This window comes from Cimex lectularius, unplaced genomic scaffold, assembly GCF_000648675.2.
Source record: "Cimex lectularius strain Harlan isolate CLEC.00 unplaced genomic scaffold, Clec_2.1 scaffold149, whole genome shotgun sequence".
Classification (NCBI taxonomy): domain Eukaryota; kingdom Metazoa; phylum Arthropoda; class Insecta; order Hemiptera; family Cimicidae; genus Cimex; species Cimex lectularius.
Genome location: NW_019392736.1, coordinates 345,535 through 365,240, shown reverse-complemented (window position 1 = coordinate 365,240; position 19,706 = coordinate 345,535). Strand labels below are relative to the sequence as shown.

The 19,706-nt window shown below is 31.1% G+C and overlaps 4 protein-coding genes across 5 annotated transcripts; 1 reads left to right on the top strand and 3 right to left on the bottom strand.

The window, feature by feature from the left end:
• Positions 1-798: 798 nt before the first annotated feature.
• Positions 799-4,798, bottom strand: LOC106667960 (testis-expressed protein 264-like). Of its 2 annotated transcripts, none has more exons than XM_014396299.2 (4): positions 4,557-4,798; positions 3,711-3,741; positions 3,414-3,635; positions 799-1,549 (listed from the first exon to the last, which is right to left on the bottom strand). In XM_014396299.2, exons 1-4 carry the CDS (start codon positions 4,772-4,774, stop codon positions 1,295-1,297), a joined length of 726 nt encoding a protein of 241 aa, XP_014251785.1. In that variant the 5' UTR covers positions 4,775-4,798; the 3' UTR covers positions 799-1,294. The 2 variants fall into 2 exon arrangements, with proteins under 2 accessions (XP_014251785.1, XP_014251787.1); XM_014396301.2 differs by lacking the exon at positions 4,557-4,798 and adding an exon at positions 3,811-4,186.
• Positions 4,799-4,840: 42 nt separating this feature from the next.
• Positions 4,841-6,534, top strand: LOC106667959 (lipoamide acyltransferase component of branched-chain alpha-keto acid dehydrogenase complex, mitochondrial). Its single transcript, XM_014396298.2, has one exon. It carries the CDS (start codon positions 5,115-5,117, stop codon positions 6,441-6,443), a length of 1,329 nt encoding a protein of 442 aa, XP_014251784.1. The 5' UTR covers positions 4,841-5,114; the 3' UTR covers positions 6,444-6,534.
• Positions 6,535-7,737: 1,203 nt separating this feature from the next.
• On the bottom strand, positions 7,738-13,887 carry LOC106667979 (prolactin regulatory element-binding protein). Its single transcript, XM_014396330.2, has 8 exons — positions 13,607-13,887; positions 11,582-11,777; positions 11,179-11,335; positions 9,613-9,790; positions 9,352-9,470; positions 8,295-8,544; positions 8,068-8,221; positions 7,738-7,978 (listed from the first exon to the last, which is right to left on the bottom strand). Exons 1-8 carry the CDS (start codon positions 13,745-13,747, stop codon positions 7,893-7,895), a joined length of 1,281 nt encoding a protein of 426 aa, XP_014251816.1. The 5' UTR covers positions 13,748-13,887; the 3' UTR covers positions 7,738-7,892.
• A 1,800-nt stretch (positions 13,888-15,687) lies between these two features.
• LOC106667907 (carcinine transporter-like) lies at positions 15,688-19,568 on the bottom strand. Its single transcript, XM_024226978.1, has 11 exons — positions 19,473-19,568; positions 18,095-18,342; positions 17,863-18,024; positions 17,686-17,789; positions 17,458-17,612; positions 16,979-17,147; positions 16,787-16,910; positions 16,606-16,724; positions 16,316-16,530; positions 16,072-16,253; positions 15,688-16,016 (listed from the first exon to the last, which is right to left on the bottom strand). The coding sequence occupies exons 2-11, from the start codon at positions 18,314-18,316 to the stop codon at positions 15,840-15,842; spliced, it is 1,629 nt and encodes a 542-aa protein (XP_024082746.1). The 5' UTR covers positions 18,317-18,342; positions 19,473-19,568; the 3' UTR covers positions 15,688-15,839.
• Between the last annotated feature and the right edge of the window lie 138 nt (positions 19,569-19,706).

Sequence of the window (19,706 nt, the reverse complement as noted above, 5' to 3'; positions counted from 1 at the left end):
AGATTATAAGGATAAATTTGTGAATCATTTTTGTAGTTTATTGTTTTTGGAACGGAATTAGGGAAACACAAGGTTTTGAATACCTGAATTCTTCTTTCTTCCTTGGCCTACTCGACAAACAAACAACAAAAACGGAATCCAACACTGCTGACGATAAACAAAAACTGATAATTGAGCCATCTTGCCAGCAAAAAATTGTAAAAAGACATATGTCATACTATTTTTTATTGAAACCATTCAACCGACAAGGGATAAAGGAAAATAAAAATCTGTTGTGCAAAATTTGTTATTCAGTCTTTCATAATACATGTTAATAAAACAGTATTGCAATATGTGCAACCTTATCAAAGAAGTTAAGTAAAGAGTAAATTGATAATTGAACAAAGAATTTATTTATTAGCCAAATATTAATGATTAAAAACATGTAAATTTTCTGTTTATAAACAAAGAAATATCTATAACATAATTTTTATTTAATGTAACAAAAATATGTAGAGATTAGTGACCGTTAATCGATAGTTATTCAGATATCGTGAGATGCGGTCGGGTGTGATGTAGGTTTCAGAAAAACATTTTCTTTATCGTGCCAACGTTTCGATCTTTTATTGAGATCATNTGATCTCAATAAAAGATCGAAACGTTGGCACGATAAAGAAAATGTTTTTCTGAAACCTACATCACACCCGACCGCATCTCACGATATCTGAATAACTAAGTAACAAAAATAATTACCAAAACTTTAACAAAGGGCTTAACTTACCTTTGGTTCATTGTTTTACACTTAACATTTCAAAGGAGTAACCATTCAGTGATACATCTACCAAAGCTGAGAGCCATTATGCAAGAAACAAATCTAATAAATGTACATTTTTACAAATAAATATTAACAATTTTCCTTAAAATAATTGTCTTAACACACAAAAAATATACATTTAAAAAAAGTTCACAATTAAATCAGCCTATTGATGCTAAGAAATAGATTGAGCAAAACATAATTTTTGGATCTATAATATAATCAGTTTGTATTTAATAATAATTACTCTTTTGCTTATTTTTAGTAATGTTAAAAAAGTCACATGTTTAAGGAACTAATAACAATATGTTTGGACAATAAATATTTAACTCAATAAATTAATACAAGGCTAGCAAAGGATGCATATTTAAAAGAGTTGTCAACCTATTTAAGATTCCTCGAGCATCAGTACTTTAGTGTTATCTCACAAAGTAGTTTTAGACTTCATAATTTTGAACACCAACAGAATTTATAAGTACAAAATAGTTCAAACAACATTCTTTATCCTTTATTATCTCTGGGCGATTTTGGGATTTTAGCTGATTTACGTTTGATAGTCTTCACCTTGTTAATAGAATCGTTAACAGCTAAAGGAGCTCTCGTAAGAGGCATAAGCATTGCTGATGTATTACGTCCGTACACGATTCTCTCAGCCTCCAAAACAACAAAATCATCCTGCTGGAGCAACGGTATGAAAATCAATAGCTTGCAATCTGCGTATATCTCAAGGATTGGATAGCCACATAAGTTGTAATTCTGTAAAAATTCACATAAAAATAATTGTATAAAATATATATTATTTATTTACATGTTCAAACTTTTTATTTTTCATATAGAAAATTGGATTGGACAATGATTAAAGTTTGTTATGTAATAGAAGAATGTTGCTGTTAATTTTTTCTTGGTATAATGTTGTACAATATAGTTAATGAAAAGGTGGTGTCATTATTTTTTTGTTTTAAACAAAATTCCAAATGTGAAGCCGGGATTCAATTTATAACCACTAAAGTGATAGTATGGCTCAAAATTGATAATCAGATGCCCTAACAACTTAGCCAGTGCTGACCTATTTCCAAACCGTGTTATGTTTAGATAGAATCCTTGTTGTAGGAGAGATATGTAATTTTTACACTCAGCTATCAAATTGTCCAAATACTGTGGTAAAGAGAAAATATTGCAATTTTTGTACTGTGTTGACAGATAGCTGGGTAGTAGGAGGGATTTGGAGATTATATGGAAACATTTTGTCAGAATGGTGTTTGTAAAAAAAAGATGTAATTTTTGTATTATGTTTGTTAGAATTACATTTAGGAGAAATTTGTTCATTTCTGAGCAAAGCCAGAATGTTATGTGGGAGGATTTCCTATTTGTTGGGTGAAGGGGGAATGTCAATTTGTTCAATTTTTGGGCGAACACACTATTTGTATACTCTCTAGCTTTAAATCAGTTGATTGCTCAAGTTTACAAAATCTCATATTTTTAACAGTGCCCATCGGGTTTTCCCATGGGTAAAATATACCAAAAACCAGAGAAAAGTTGCATTGTTTTATATGTTGACAACCAACTCACCATCTCAACATAAAAGCTTTTGAATTTTCCCTCTTTTTGCCATATTTTCGAGTTTCATGTTCACTCAATTCTCAGGAATTATGAATTGACCTTGGGGAGCTGATAGCGAAGTTGTTCTTTAATTATTAAATTAATCCATATATGTTTAGAAGTCATAATTGCCAGTATTAATTATTTCAATTGATTATATATATATATATATATTATTCCTGGCCTCATCCCCAATCTACCTTTAGGAAAGTATGCTTAACTTTTTCATCTCAACCAATACCTTAGATAAAATGTATAATTAATTTAAATAATTAATATGGTCAATTATGACTGCTAAGCATATAGGGATTCATATAATAATTAAAGAAGTAATTACTTCGTTAACAGCGCCCAGAGGCCACTTCATGTGTCGCCAAGAATCAAAAGATTAAACTAAATTTGAATATATGGTCAAAAAGGGAGAAATTTGTTAAAAGTTATAGTTGAGATGTGGAGTTGGTGTCCAATTAGAACGAACGATGGCTCAAGTGGTTAGAGCAGTGGCGTATCTTGCCAAAGGTTGTGGATTCGCATCCCGCTCGTGACACTAACCACCTCATCTCAACCAAGACCTTAGATAAAAAGTATAATTAATTGAAATAATTAATAGAGTAAATTATGACTGCTAAACATGTATGGATTTATACCTAGTTATTATGGAAAATAAATAAATATTTAAGTGTATAACATAATTTGCCACAATCAGATCATAAACAGTGTAAAAGGATTACCACTGTACAAAGGTAAACAACATGTTTACATTCTAAGTCATCATTATTCCTAGTTATTATCAAAGATAAACAATTTTTTTTTTGTCTAGGAGTGCCATTGTCAGAAAGTTGCTTGTGCAGGAATTGTATTAATTTACACTTATGGGAAAATCATGTCATAGCCTGTAAAACTGCGTTATTCAGAATGTTCTAAAAAGAATGAAATCATTCTTGCACTGTATTATAAGAATGCTGTGCTGTATAAGGGATACTATTTTTGCCAACAACTGGAGATCACTGAACAATCTTACCTCGCAAAATTTGTAATGTTTACGGTACGCTAACGCTACAGCAATCCAAATGGTTATCGGTAGCCATGGTATGATGAAATATTCAGAATATAGAGCGTTGGAAATCTCAGGGGTCTTGAAGAAAGACAAGTCGCTGTTAATTAAATTTCCCAAAAGTACTTGATCCTTCTTCCAGTTTTCATCGAGTATCAGCCCTTGGGCGAATTCCAATTTAGAAGATTGCTGGAGAAAAGTGAAAAGTTATATTTAAGCCTTTTTAAAACTCACTCAAATTTAAAAAATTAAATATTAACTTACCTCCGGTCCACAATAACACAACTTGATTATCCTGTGGGTTGGAAAATCATTTTTCAATGTCTTGTAAAATCTATAATTCGACTTTCCCCTGAATAAATACTTATAGGCTAAAACGAGTTCCTTTATTGGCGGGGGACCAACTTTCACCTCGACGAAATAACAATATAATATGTAAAAAATAACTAGCGAGAGAATAACAAGGGATAAAAGAAAGACTAGCATCCTTGTAAATGGGTTTCAGTGTAACTTGCTCATCGTGTACGGGAGGAACGGTAAATTTCAAAGCGTTATTCCTGTTTAAGAGAAAGCAACACACCATTTTTTATCACGCTATCACAGGTGTTACACGGGTGGAAGGTTAATGGGCTCGTGTATCCCACTGAACTTTTTTCAACCGTCTGACCGCTTTAATTTAATCTGTTTGTTTAGAAATTCAAATTTTTTAAAAAATGTTTTGTTTTTTTACAACTGCGTTCTTTGACGCAACAAGTAAAACAGATATTTACATATAAACATATTAACGGTAGCATGAAAGCTTGAACAGCTACCATTCAGTGATGGTAGCCGTTAGTAAATCAATACGATGAGCGAGATGTACTCCTTCCTAGGAGACAAAATCCAACTAAACAAACTAATATTCTTTTCTTACGACGGTTTAGTGCTGAGGTCGTTTATCTCCGGTCTGAACGAAAATAGGAAAACGTGAGTTCCGATCACAAAGAGGCCTGATAAAATGTAGTTTATACGGAATAATTATATTATACATTTTATTGATCAGGATAATCTTCTCAACCAAGAGAATATAATAAAATAAAACAAAGACTTAAGGGGCGTCGATGGCCTTACTGTTTAAGCATTGATACTGCCTCATCACTGTAAGATAAAGGTTGATATGGGCTCTGCTGTTGCCTTTGTAAAAAAGAATAATTTTTGATACTCAATATTTTTATTATAAAATTTGAAGTTAAATGTCTATTTGTATAATGATTAATAAACGGTATTAAATTACTGAAATAAATAGTGTTACTGTAAGAGTATATTTCACCGACATGAATATCGGCCATCTGATAACCTCCAAGTTTTGAATTTAAATGTCATATGTTTTTTTTTATTTATTATTCATTTAATGTAACAATAATTTAATGATTTTTGGTATTTCTTAAACATTATTTAGTTGTGTATATGGCTTCAAAGATTTTTTCATGTATGGAAAAATAAAAATTGAATAAATGACCGTAATTTTTTTTCAACCACTTGTACGTTGCCAAATCAAGATTTTTCAACTCGAGGTCACTGATTAACATTAAAAAGAAAGGATGTGGCAATTTGAAAAAAGTCAAAAACATCAAATTTAAATCTGATAGACCGTGTGTTGAGTCGAAGGGGAAAAGATCACGTTGTAAAATGGCATTGAGGATAATTCCGAAATTGATAAATAATTCTGTCAGACGTCGGTATTTGCACTTATCGAGTCGTCATTGCAAGCTGATCCAGTTTATTTTGTCCGACATTGGAGAAGGAATTCGGGAAGTAACTGTTAAAGACTGGTTCGTCAAAGTCGGCGATAAAATATCGCAATTCGATGACATCTGCCTCGTGGAAAGTGACAAAGCGTCTGTGAATATAACGAGCAGGTATGATGGTACTGTTAAAAGATTATATCACGGTATCGGAGACACAGCTTTTGTCGGTAAGGCACTCGTGGACATCGACATACCCGATGATGAGTCCGCATCCGAGAAGGAGTCGGACTCTGAAGATGCGAAAGATCACGTTTCAGAAGATAGAATGAAGTTGGTCACCGAAGATAAGAAAGTCGACGAAAGGTTCAAAACCCTGGCGACACCTGCTGTACGAAGGTTGGCCATGGCTCACAACATATTGCTCCAAGATATCAAAGGCACCGGTAAAGGAGGTCGTGTTATGAAAGAAGACATCCTTAAACATATCGACCAGGAAGAAAGTCTTGCCAAATTGGAAAGCAGCCAGAAACCACAGCCTCCTCCCCAAGTTGAGAAACAGCCGAGAGTCACACCGAGCGATAGAGTTGTTGTTATTTCAGGTATCAAGAAAGCGATGGTCAAGTCGATGACGCTATCCAACACCATCCCATCGTTTGGCTACTCCGATGATATCAATGTCACAAAACTTGTCGCTGCAAGGGAAGAAATTAAAGAAATGACTAAGAAGTTAGGACTCAATATCACTTATATGCCATTTTTCTTGAAAGCTCTTTCCAAAGGTCTAGATAAATTTCCAGAATTGAATGCCACCGTAGATGAAAAATGCGAGAAAATAACAGTCAGAGGTAGCCACAACATAGGTGTAGCGATTGACACTCCCGATGGATTGATCGTGCCGAACATTAAGAACGTTCAGGATTTGAGTATAGTCGAAATTAGCCAGCAATTAAATAATTTAATTGTCAAAGCGAAAGAAAGAAAATTGTCTTTTGACGACCTGTCAGGTGGCACTTTCACAATATCTAATATAGGTATAATAGGAGGTACATACGTAAGGCCTTTAATTAATCCTCCTGAAGTTGCTATATTGGGAATTGGGAAATTTCAAAATACACCGATTTATGTTGACGACAACCTAGTCAAAGCAAATATGTGCCAAGTAAGCTGGGCTGCTGACCACAGGGTTATCGATGGCGCTACAATGGCTAGATTTGCAAATGTATGGCGAGACTACGTTGAAAATCCCTTATATCTTATGCTCAATGCTTGAAATTGTTAATCATTTTAGGGGACCATGAAAGATCTTATTTTATAGTCAAATAAAAATATTTTTAATAATAAAAACGATTTATTTTTTCTTACCTTCTTTTCTTCACTTTTGTTTTCCTTTTTTTTTCTTTTTATGGATGGTTTAATTTTTCTCATTTTTGGCCTTTTTTTTAATTAATTTTTTTATGGTGGTTAAAGAAATTTTCAAATTATGTTTCGGCATACTGTGCCATTTTCAATTTGGAAAATATTTTACTTTTGCAATAAATGGTTAAAGTAGTGAGGATTGGTCAGGTTAGATGTATTTAAGAAAAATAGATTTTTTCATTTTATATATTTTTTTCTTAATTACTTAATAATTATAAAATGTATTGAGCGATTAAGAAAAATTAATATAAAATTAAAAATATTTTCCATAAATAAACTATGTAACTGAAATTGGTGCAGGATAATTGTTTGAAAATTTCTTTACCCATCTTCAAAAGAAAGGCCGTCTTTTTTTCCTTTCTTAAATAAGTAATAACTTAATCTGCAATTTGAAGTTCTATCTAATATAAAATTTAAAACATTCCAAATTGTTTACTAGTGCAAGTGTTGGGTGCTGATCAAAAATGATTTTAAATTTTCCAATGTTTGTGTAAATCTTGGTGTAATCAAAAATATATTTGAACAGGACTGATCAAACAATTAATACATTCTCATGTTCATAGCTCAAAAAAAAATTTTTTATTGATAGGTTGATCATAATAATTATGATGTAATATCTGTAATAATATGATGTAATATATCATAATAATTATTGTCATTCTTGTTACATCTTCTAAAAGAACAGATGCACACAAAGCAAAACAAATACTCAAAAATGACCATACTGAAAGGATGAGATTATAGTTTTAATTATTTCAAATCAAAATGCATGCACTACAATTGAACTACAATAAATATTTGCCACAGACAAAGTATGTTAATTGAAGCGAAAATTAAATTCACTTTTGTTAATTAAAAATAAATAAAATTAGTTTATTTCATATGAAAAATAAAACACTAAAAATAATACACAACTCATTTTTATTAAACTTGTTTATACTGTTAAGGAACAGAAAAAACTGTACAACTCTCAAAACAATACAAACAAAATAAATAAAATAAATTTACAAATAAAATCAACTTTTACGAAAGAGAAAACAAATTTACAATAAAATTTCTTTAAAATTAGACTATCATAAAACTGAATTTTATGAAACAATAATAAAATATGTCAATTTAATAATTATTATATTTGATTAAAAAATTAACATTTATATACAGTATAATAAATCGTGATGAATGTACAAATCAATCACCAAAGTTTTACTAGATGAAACATTTCGAAAAATTGCGTTACAAAAATTATTAAACAATAAAATGAAACTATTTAGTTGAATTTTTTTAATGTGAAATATGATTTTTGTCAAAGCCCAATGTAACTGCACAATGTGAAAGTAAAAAACAATGTGAATATAATAAGTATTATAACTACCCATGGTGGGAGCGTACCTGTAAGGATAAAAGCAAACAATTTCACAAAATAGTTAAAGCAACTGGGAAGAAAAGATTAAAAACACAAAACAAGCTGATATGCTTACGTCTATAAGGCAAATTGTGTATGCAGATTTTATTATCCACTGAGATACTAAGTACAGCCGCTTCAGAACTAGAAGATATCGAGCTACCTTGGGATGGTAACAATTCCAGGCCAGTCACAAACATACTGTGAGCCCCTTTCACAGTCAAAACACGCTAAAATGTTAAATAATAGAATAAACATGTTAAAAATTGTTAAGGTTTAATGAAATTAGTTTTTGACCCTCACCTGTAAACTAAAAGCAATATAAATAAAAACTGAGCCAGTGAACATAGTGCCCACTGCTATAAATCTTCCATCATCCCTTACTGCAAGCGCAGATAGACTTTCGTCAATTGTTATCGTCTTTCTTAAAGTAGCTTCATCACTTCCGTCCCACTGTTGCAAAACGCCCTTGTCGTTTTTACTGGAAGTTCCCTTTGAATTTGATATAGTATACACCCTGCTCTTCTTCTTGTCCTCTTCAACAGGACCAAACCTAAAGCGAAATAAAAAGATTTCTCAACTAAGATTAAGTCCCAAAAATATAAATTCAGAAGACTTTTTAAAATAGGGGTTTGCAACAGCAGAAGCCATATCAACCCCCCGGAGAGCTGGTGTTAAACAAAAATTCAAGTATGTTTGGTTCAAATTCAGAGCTATTGACTAGGGGATTTAACTGTTGTGGCCACTGACGCCCCCAAATTTTTTAAAAATATTTGAATAATTTAAATATAATCTTTGTTCTATTTTGTTTGATTAAAAAAGACATGAAACTTTGGTAATTTTATTTTAATATGTTTTGTTAAATTTAAGGGTGATTGCCTCATGTTTGCGATGCTAGTTTTGGATTCTAATTCTGGCATAGCCTGTCTTTTTAAATGAGGAAATGCAAAGCAAGTATTGTAAAGTGGTGTGACTCTTATCTGTGTCACCCTGCAGGTCGTTGTACATTAAGCCTTCCTGTATAATTTTATTTTAAAAGAGCTTTCAATTTTTCATGTTTATATATACATGCAAACAGGAAAATCAATTTAAAAAAAAATATTATTTTGCGTAAGCAATTATTACCAATCTTGAAATTAATAAAGAAATTAAGGAAATTAAGTACAATGTTTAGGGGTCAATTTAATTTAATTTCAGGGTACACTGAATTGATAAATCTTTCAAACAGCATCTCCCCATTTATGCCATTAATTCCTTATTGGGGTCCGTTTCCTTGAATCATTTGATAACCAACTTCATGCTGCCTCTCAATTTTGCAACTGAAAGTGAGAAAAAATATAAAATCAAAGCTGTGACTTACCGACATCGTTTGAAGCAAAATTTTGAATTTGCGAGTGGTGTCCATTTAAGATCGTTGATTTTCTTTCCATTGGAGACATTCCAAAGGATTGCCAAACCATCCTTAGCCACACTGACAATCTAGAAATTCATGTCAAATCATTTTTGATTGTGTGGCTTGTTAGAGATAAGGAAGTTATTTAATTGATCGGCTCTCAATGGAAAATGCTTTGATAAAGATAAACAAAGTTTAATTATTTTGTCAATATTTTATAATTATCACCTTTTTAGAATCCGGACTGAAATCAAGATCGTCTAACTCATTCGTATGAGCGTGTATGTCACACATGGGCTTCAACGAAGGGAAAGCCCAAATCCTAACGTGACCATCTGTACCACCTGTCACCATGAATTTTCCACAACGCGATATTCTAACAACCCTCTGTACAGGCTCATTGCCACTAAAATGTAAAAAATAAAAATAGTAACTTTGTATTATATATGGTTGTTGGTAGGTATTGGTCTGTGAGTTGGTGAACACATGTTGTCCCTTACATACTTATATAGATAACCTCAATGAATATGTTTGAGTAACATCAAAACCTGAACACTGACAGACCCAGTGCCAATTCAGCATATACTTTATTATTAATTAATTTTAAAATAAAAGAATTTCCCTTTTATTTTTGCCTTGAATCTTAGTGGATTAATAAACAAATATTGATACACAAAGACATTAAGTTTTTTTCTAAGCTATCATCAACTTGTTAGTAAATTACATATTTTTTATTTTATTTATTAAGTATATAATGGTATATAAGTAGTTTATAATCCTTGTTCAATGATTAAAACTGACAGTTACGACGATTATGAAATTCCTTCTTATCAGAAAGAACTAATTAGATAATAAGGTCAATGGCCAAAAATCTAAAACATTCTTTATTTTTTCATCAAAGATTTATCTTTGATTTAGTCAATTCAACTTTAATTTTTATACTAATCCTGCCTCATCCCTGACTGTATTTTAATATACAATTACAAAGATCTTGTTTCAAAAGTTCTTTAGAGGGTAAAATATGAAAACATTTGTTATCCAACTGTTAATAAATCACAAACTATTTAAGTGTATTTTTGTCTTAAGCGATAAGTATTTTATTTACAGTGTGGTCTTCCAAATAAGGTTAGTATTCTGAAAGCTAATCTTAACGCTCTTCGGAAGGATAAAAAAAATCATTATCCTAATTTGGTCCTAATACTACTAATTTAATTACATATTTCTATTTCACTCACTGACTATTAAAACAAAACAACTATTGTAATTTAACTATTTCAAGAAAGAAGAAAAAGTATTGTATGCTTCTCACTTAGTCAAAAATTAAAATATAGCTGTTAGAAAAAAAACATGCAAAGTATAGAATTTTGTTAAAAATAAAAAATGTGCCTTACATCTAACAAGGACTTGATTTTTTTTAAAGCAAAGTGATTAATGGATAGTTTATTTACCACAAAAATTAAAATAATGAACAAAATTATGACTGCAGTACCAATAACTGACCTTTTTTGTTATTGGTAAAGTAGTGTAGTGCCACTCTAGACAAAGCAACCTTCTAAATATCTCATTTACATATCTAGTTTTATTTCGAAGTGTCAAACAAATAATCTGTTAATAAGTTAGGTTTACGATATTCCAGTGTAATTGTCAGTGATTAAATGTGACTTTGTTCTTGTAATTGTATGCAACTTATTTGTTAAACCTACATACAGATACAACCTAAAAGAATGTTGAACCAATTCTTTTACAATAATGTGACATATATGATTTAAAAAAAAAAAATTAACAATAACCTACTTAAAATCAGTTTGTATACTATCAGCTGCATTAAATTTAAAACTAATAAGTTTGTTGTGGGATTTTTTCCCTTCATATTTAACATTTTCTTCCTTGGTATCACGATCAACTTTCCTTTGCCTTAAATTGTTCGGCTCTGCCACTCCATTAACAGAACCTAAAAAACAATAATACAACTTTGTATTTAGCTGAAAAAAAGTTTCCAAAATATAAACTATTTTTGACATCCCTCAGACGGTAAATCGTATGATGATTTGTGTCGTTGTTATATTGTAACAATAATGATTATTATTTTGAACAGGTGAAACTAAGTAAATCCCTGGGGTTTTGAACAAGTGAATTGCTTGTCTTTTTAGTTATGCATCTGAAACTTAACTATATAAAAATTAAAATAATTACTTACTTTTATCACTCTTTTCCTCTTCAACGGTAATACCTATACGGTATAATTGACAGTGGCTTTCCTGACCAGCAGCTAGGTATGTATGTTTACTGTCACTGTAAGAAGCACAGTTCATAACCACTTTGGGGCCTGTCTCATGGCGGACAACTTCTTTCGCAAGAAACCTCTTTCCATCATACATCAATTCAAAGATTTCCTATATTAACAAACAAAAGAGTTTTACAAGCAAATACATTATTGTGTTGGGAAAACACTAAACTGAGAGATCTAGGAGAAATTGTCATGTTTAAAGGATAGATACATATAGAATTTTTCAGATGCTATGGCTAAGGAGTGACTGAAAAAATAACTTACTGCACTTATTAATAGACAATAGAATAAAAAATTGCCAAATTTTAAAGAGGAATTAATGACCAACTAATTGCTAAAATGTGTTCCATTAACTAATTAACCAGATTAATATATAAATATGCAGTTTACATCACAATAAGGAAGAAGTTTCTATATAGAAATTTAAATTCAATCTGGAAAAATGGGGGGGAATAAAAAAAAAAAAACATGATTCGAGTTTGTTTAACATTCTTTTCTGGTAATATAGTTACGTTTATTATAAAGATGACAAGGAAGAAAAAAACAGTCTGTATGGGTTTGAGGGTAGGTGCCAACAAATGATTATTGTCTGAACTCAGTATTGAGGACCCAGCTCAGTTTTCGTTTTTTTTTTAAAGAATGAAACCTGCTGATTTTGGAAAGCTTGCTTGCAAAACGGGTCCCCTTATATCAAAGCAAAATACCAAATTCAGAAAAGCTATTAGTGTAACAGAATGACTTTCTGTAACTTTGCTATTTTTAGCATCTGGTAAAGTAGGTACCTACTATTAAATACAAATTTTTAGCTTAACTTTTTTTTTTTAATTTTAGATTTAAACCACTCATTTTCTGTCACTCATCTATACGCAACACTTATACTGGACCCGAACCCTTCTATGGCATAGGAACCCACACTATCAACAACCTCAGACAGAAGGATAAAAAGAAAGTGAGGGAACAATGGAACTCACTCATTAGACACAAAAAATCTAAGAACCTCCTAACAAATTTCAAAAGGAAATAATTAACAGAATGTACCTAAGGAAGCAGGAAAAAACCGCGAATCCTAACAGGGTTCTTAAGTTCCTTAACAGGACATTGCAAACTAAACATACATTTAAATAAGATTGGTATAACTCAAGACGGCTCGTGCAGATTCGGCAAAGAAGCAGCGGAGACACCAACACACCCATTAACAGACTGTAATTCTACACTTGGCCACAGGAGGAAGTGCTTTGGGACTACAATATAACCGTAAAAGAAATTCAACCACTGAAACCAGATAATCAAAATACTCGATGAAATAGGACTCACCGGTGTGCTAAAGGGACAGAACGGGGAATACAATAGGTCTTAAGAGCACAGTATTTTACAGCCCGACAGAAAAGTAGACTAATGGCCAACTTTTGTGATAAGTGTTGAATAAGTAAGAACTCGGAAGAATCCGATGTTTACAACTATCGGTACAGAAGTGTCAATACAAATATCTAGTAGTTGAAACATATATCTCTGACATAAATTCACTTCATTAGACACGATTCGACATAAATGCAACGCTATAACTGTCAGATGTAAACGTACCTTTATACATTTTGTGTGTTATATGTTTGCTAGATACTGAATTTGTTTTATGATATTCGTGTAGCTGTGGTGAGTTTATATGTGCTGGTTCTGTATATTTTCAGTCATTTTATTAATTTTATTTGGGTATACTGTTTTATGGTGTTTATTAAACAGCATATTGTTGAAATAGTGAAATATTCATTTCATACTGATTTAATACAATATAAATATGTATTCATGTGAAACATTTTGTTTGTTTATAAACAGAATGAATTAGTGTTTAAGAAAATAGGCCAAGGCTTTTTAATTATTTGTGGCTGCCCTTTTCAGAGCAACAACAACTTTTTTGAATAATATTTGCCAACAACTTACAAATCCATTAGCCACACCAGTTTTAGCAGAACCTCCTCCACCAGCCACCAGTACATGTCGATTTGTTAGCATTTGCAAGGTGTACAGAGGAAAATTGACCCTGGCTAGCAGGCCTTCGTTGCTTCGCCGTCTCGGGGCCATCACTCAATAAATAAACAAGTTTTTCACAAAAAGAAAATACAAACTATTTGTTATCACCGAAAACTTTAAGCCCAACATTTTCCCCTTGATGTCATCCTTTAGCACACGTCAGGAATTGAACTGAAACCAAATTCACTGCCTCCTTTCCTATCGAATTTTTATATACATAAAAGCTGTCCGTTTTTCTCCTGTTCCGTGCAAATAGTTGCGAATTTCTTCTTATTTTGTTAAAATTTAAATATGTATACATTTAATGTTTATTTAGCCTGTTTTCCGTAAATTGTTAAAAGTAAGTGACTCAAGTCGTTGCCCTATCGATGTATATCGATCCCATTTGAAAATATAGATTGTCATCTCTCCAATATAAAACTTTCCAACACGTATTTCAGTTTAATCTATAATTAATTTTTTTGTATAAGAATAATTGCGTAAAAATAAAATTTGGTCTCTTATTTAACAATCAAATCTAGCCTTTACAAGTATCTTTAAAAGTGGATGAAATTAAAACTGAATATTTACTTTATATATATAAATCCTAAGCATAGCTGTCATAATTGACTTGTTTAATCATTTCATCTATTAATACTTTTTGTCTAAAGTTTTGATTGAGATGAAAAAGTTAATATAACGAGCTGGATTCGAACCTACAACCTTCGGGCCAATGTACCACTTCTCTAGCCACTTGAGCACAGATTTATCTACGTATATAGGGTGTTCAGCTACGTGTGTTACAAACTTTGCCAGTAGATTCTACATTCAAAATGGAACCAAAAAGTCCTAATTAACTATGGTCCGAATCTCAGCAGTTTCCGAGTTATTCCATTTTTTCTGATTTCATGAGCTTATAATAAAAAAAACGTTTAATAAATTCATTCAAAATTTCCTTAAGTTTTTTATTTTTTATTATTATTAATCGTTCCACCTTACCAATCTGTCAGCACACTTTTTTTCCTTTCCTCCATCAATTTCTTCACTTTTGAAAGAAGTAATTACACCACTAAAAAGGATATTAAGTGTACGTTTTCTGAAATTTGCTGGTCTCTAGGTTTGGAAGTAGTAGTTTAGATATAGTATAGAAAGTTTTTCAAAATTCTTGCTTATTTCACAAATGTTTAATAAGTTTAATATTGATCAAATCTTATTGGAAATTTAACGTAGTTTTCAATGGTATCAATGGATTTGTCCAAAACCTTTTAGTTTTGGTTGCAAGGTTGTGAAAACTTAAAAAATAAGAAAAATGGAATAACTTCGAAACTGCTGAGATTCGGGCCATAGTTAATTAGGACTTTTTGGTTCCATTTTAAATGCAGAATCCACAGGCAAAGTTTATAACAAGAGTAGCCGAACACCCTTTATAAAACAGTTCTGTGACTAACAACGCATAGACCAAACCGCTGAGTCTAAAGGGCTGAAATTTTGACAGTGCATTCACATAGCCATTTAGAAAGGATATTTTTAAGTTCCATTCCAAAAGGGATCATATGGACAATTTTTTACCGTGCATAGACTGAAGTGAACTGAAGAACAAGAAGAGAAGAATTTGTGAACCATTAAAAAGCCATCTAGCACTCTACATCGCATCAGAAAGGTACATTAAAACAGTCCTGCTTGGATGAAGTTATGGGTAAATTTTTAATATTTTCTTTCACCATTAAAAAAAAATTAATCTAAAGCAAAATGTAAAAGTTAAGTTTTTTATTGTATCAGGAGGAGTAACTTGAAGTTCATATGTACTGATCACTATTTTTTGTTTGTTTTCAGATTGTTCATCACCCGATAGATTTTGTGGCCAATGGGAGGGAGTTATAATTTTTTATTAATTAATATAATAAATATAAATAAGTTAATATGTTATAAATATGTTCAGGAAGATGTTTTAAATAAGTTTACAACAAATTTTGTAATGTATAATGGTGATGTTAATCAAATAAAATGTCTTTGTGCTTTTTCCTTTTTTTGTTATTTGTAATATTCTTGTAATATACAATAATATAAAATATATAAAACTCAACAATGTAGATATTTATATAGTTTGGTAATTTACAAGATTTGTACATAGTAAAATTATACTAGTGTAATAATTAATGTTTAATTATTTTAAAAATTTCCAGCAATTACTGAAAGACAAATCTTTCCCAAACTCTTCTCCTTCTGCGATTGTTTGTGGTAGTGATTGATTGAGGGTTTCTGGCAGTCTTAACGACAATGTTCCTCCGATAACTGAAAGGATTCCAAGTATGACCAAAGGTAGTGCAAGGTCATCTGACCCCTGAAACCACATTTGTAATTGATCAAATGAAATAATTAATATATGATGTACGTACGAGGTATGTCACAAAAGGAAGAAAAACACGTCCCACAGCGCTGCAGTATGCGGATACAGCAAGCCCCAGCCCTCGTGCATCTGTGGGATATAGTTCACCAGCATATGTGTACATTATGAGAAATGAAGCTGAGATAGCAAATTTGGATATTAAGAATATGACCATAATGGCTATAACTGCATCTAAAGAAATAAAACCAAATAAAAAATTTAAAAAAATGTTACTTTAAAGACTTGTGAACAACCTTTTGGAAGAAAAACTGTAATTATGCAGAACACTCCACTAATTATCATAAGAACGAAAATAGGAAGTTTTCTCCCCCATGCATCCATCATGTATTTACATAACAAATTTCCTGGGATTTCGACCAAAGCACTGAGGAAAAATGAAAGGTGTTTTTCACTGCCTAAAGATGGACTGTAGTAACTTAAACCGATATATACAATTTCATTTACAAACCTGAAACAATTATATTTTAATGATTCAATTAAAACAAATTTTTAATATAAATTAAATTATTTTGTATTAAACTACCAATTGTAAGAAATCAGAATAGTTTTCATTCTCATATTAGGACTCCGGAAGAAATCTAGAATGTTAATGTTTTTCTTTTTGGAACATTCTAGTGATCCTGACTGAAGAGGCGCCATGTCCTGCATTTGGATTGAAATTAACCCCAAAAATTATTTTACAAATATAATATTTACTGGATTACCTTGAGATCCATAAAGGAATCTTTTAATTGCCTTTTGTTAATCCTTGCTATGTTTTTCATCACTTTAACTGCTTCTTTGTGATGGTTTCTTGCCATTAACCACCTAGGAGATTCTGGAATAAAGCTTACGGTATATTTTAACTTAAAAGAATTAGTTGTTTACAATCTTATAATGCTAACTAGTCTTCTTACCATAATACAAAAATATAAACTGAAAATGGGGCAGCGGTTAATATTGTCATGTATCTCCAGTGCGGAATCAAATAAGTAATGGCAGAAAGTGCCATTAGTCCAAAAGTAAATGTAAAACATGACATTAAAGAAATCCATGTCCGATATTTTTTTCCTACAATTTCAAGAGCTAAAAAATAATTCAAAAATGCATAATTTATAAATTTATCTGTTATTAAATGCTCAATAATTAATTATTAAGTAAATAATACAATGCTGGATTTAATTTTGGTTTTAATCAACTGTAAGTTAATTATTTATTTTACTGGCTCTGGTACTTATGCAACAAATAGTTTTTTTTGTAGGTTTTCATTTAAAGAATTTTTTTAAAAATTTCCTTTGGCTGAAAACCCATATAAAAACTTACTATCAATGTGTATTAACATTGATTTTAAATTTTTTACAGAATGCCACTCCTGAAATAAATATAATTGATGCACCTAGTATAAAAACAATGTGGTAAAGAGCTGGAATTGTTGTTCCCAGAAACAATCTTGTTATCATCCAGAAAACTATATTAGGTGCAAAAGCTGACAAAGTATTGCTCAAAATTGTTACCGTCAAGCATACTAATAAGGAAAATTTTCTTCCAAATCTGCAAGATACAAAATACAATACAATATACAAAATTACATATAATTTTCAGAGAGTAAGGCTAAAAGATGTACCTGTCATTAATTAATCCAAAACAGAAAATACCCAAAGGTCCACCCATATTTAAAAATGAAAGACCAATCGTTGGATAAATACTCTTATTACATACAAGATCAAACTGAAAATGTATTATTTATTTATAGTGCTTCTTATTCACATAAACTATATTCATTCGTTAAAAATATATTTACATCTATGGCAACTGATGAACTGACTTCAGTTGTGTTATATTCCCAACCATCTATGCACGATTCCACAGGCCATGAAGCATTTGGAAGACTAATATTTTCTCTTATAATTTCTGTCCAATTTACTTTGTACCTCCAGCATTTCTCATAATTGTTGTATCCTTCCTATCAACCAAACGAAAACATTAATCATAAGGTTCATACACATTATCCATTTTACAAGTAGTATAAATACCGCTAGAGGGATAGATAACATTCTCCTTTTTTCTGAATCATTCAAAAGGAGCTCTAAATCAGGCACTCGGCACCAATGGTTAGGTACATCAGACATAAATATTTGATTAAAAGTTGTGAAACAACTAGGTATTAAAATAGGTAATAGGATAGTCCATAGTAATATCTTTTGGAATCTACCATATTCACCAATATGAGGATAATAATCATCTATGTCTTGCATGGTCTCCCAAAATGTGTGAAAACAAACTAAAAATGTAACATAAAAGTTATTTTAATTAATTATACTTTTAATAGGTTTCGCTTTTTCATCTCTTAAAGTATAATTAATTAAAATTAATACAGTCAATTATGACTAATAAATATATGGATAAAAGTTATTGTTAAGCTTAATTAAAATAGGAAATAATCAAACCTATTTTCTCTTTTGCTTGTAATTTTGAATTTTTGTCTGTAACTTGATCACCCCAGGTCAGCCAATTCTCAATGTATTTATTTTTCAGAGATGTTTCAGCATTTCACCATCTTCACTGAGTTCCCGACTAAGCTGCAAACAATGTTCAACACCTTCATAGACCCAAAGGGGAAAAAAATGTTTTCATATGCATAACAAATAATGGAGAACAACCAATTAGATAGAATGAAATTTACTTTTTAAATATTTGTATATTTTTTTGGTTACCAGATCATTAATAATGTAGCATAAACTTACTTGTTTCTTTTTTGCCCAGATGCGTTTTAGATTTTTGCCATTCCAAGTTGTTATGCCAAAATCACAAGATGTAGAAACACGTCTGACATACAAAACCAGTGAGAATAGACCATACCAGGACAATCAAGCTACGTTTCACAATTCGATCAATGTCATGTCATTTTAAAAAGAAAAGTCTTACACCCAAAATGTAATCCAAGTAGAAAACAACGTGCTTAATGAACTGACCTTTTTTTTGAACTGTGAATAGAATGGAAACTAGGAAGATATTGCATCAAGGTATGCTGCGTTATCTTTATTTTCTTACAATTTGTTTGATGGTCATTGCCTAATTAAATAATTACATAATTTTGCTAATCTAAACCAAATAAGCCTCTTTGAACATAATTCATTTTTATGGTGGCAAAAAAAAATTGAAACACAGTATGCTATTATTCAAAAAATACAACAAAGTGAAATCATCTTGAATTTTTTATGATAAAATTGATAGTTTGCGGAAAAACACGTATAAATTAAAAGAAAATTAAATAAGATGGTTCAGGTAAAGAACCTGTAATTTAGTCAGTACCGATCATTTTGGAATGCCTTGCTGGGTTGATTAGGGATGGACAAATAAATCTTGAGATAACAATATTTAGTTTAAAAATTGTCTATGTGCGATGCTGACCTATTCTGAGTTGTGTCTTAATAGACTTTTTGAGGACTGAAGTTTTTGGAATGCCTTCTACTATTAAGATTTCAATATCCAGAACTTCTCTGCACTTCTAGTTCAAAAATGCTGCACTCTTTCATTGATTTTATTTTTTATCATGTTTGTCAAATCAAGAGGTTCGGGCGCTTCCATAGTTTTATTGGAATACAATTTGTGTCCACAAAAAAACCAATCACAGCTGAGAGGGTG

Excerpts from the sequence above, each read along its gene's own strand:
- LOC106667960 (XM_014396299.2), bottom strand. The coding sequence starts at position 4,774 with ATGGCCGATATTCATGTCGGTGAAATATACTCTTACAGTAACACTATT. Across the intron at positions 3,636-3,710 it reads TGTGTTATTGTGGACCGGAG|CAATCTTCTAAATTGGAATT; the intron begins GTAAGTTAATAT and ends ACTTTTCTCCAG. Across the intron at positions 1,550-3,413 it reads AACATTACAAATTTTGCGAG|AATTACAACTTATGTGGCTA; the intron begins GTAAGATTGTTC and ends GAATTTTTACAG.
- LOC106667959 (XM_014396298.2), top strand. The coding sequence starts at position 5,115 with ATGGCATTGAGGATAATTCCGAAATTGATAAATAATTCTGTCAGACGT.
- LOC106667979 (XM_014396330.2), bottom strand. The coding sequence starts at position 13,747 with ATGGCCCCGAGACGGCGAAGCAACGAAGGCCTGCTAGCCAGGGTCAAT. Across the intron at positions 11,336-11,581 it reads AGAGGAAAAGAGTGATAAAA|GTTCTGTTAATGGAGTGGCA; the intron begins GTAAGTAATTAT and ends ATTGTTTTTTAG. Across the intron at positions 8,222-8,294 it reads ATATTGCTTTTAGTTTACAG|CGTGTTTTGACTGTGAAAGG; the intron begins GTGAGGGTCAAA and ends TTAACATTTTAG.
- LOC106667907 (XM_024226978.1), bottom strand. The coding sequence starts at position 18,316 with ATGCAAGACATAGATGATTATTATCCTCATATTGGTGAATATGGTAGA. Across the intron at positions 17,790-17,862 it reads GTTCATCAGTTGCCATAGAT|TTTGATCTTGTATGTAATAA; the intron begins GTAAATATATTT and ends ATACATTTTCAG. Across the intron at positions 16,725-16,786 it reads ATTCCTTTATGGATCTCAAG|GACATGGCGCCTCTTCAGTC; the intron begins GTAATCCAGTAA and ends ATCCAAATGCAG.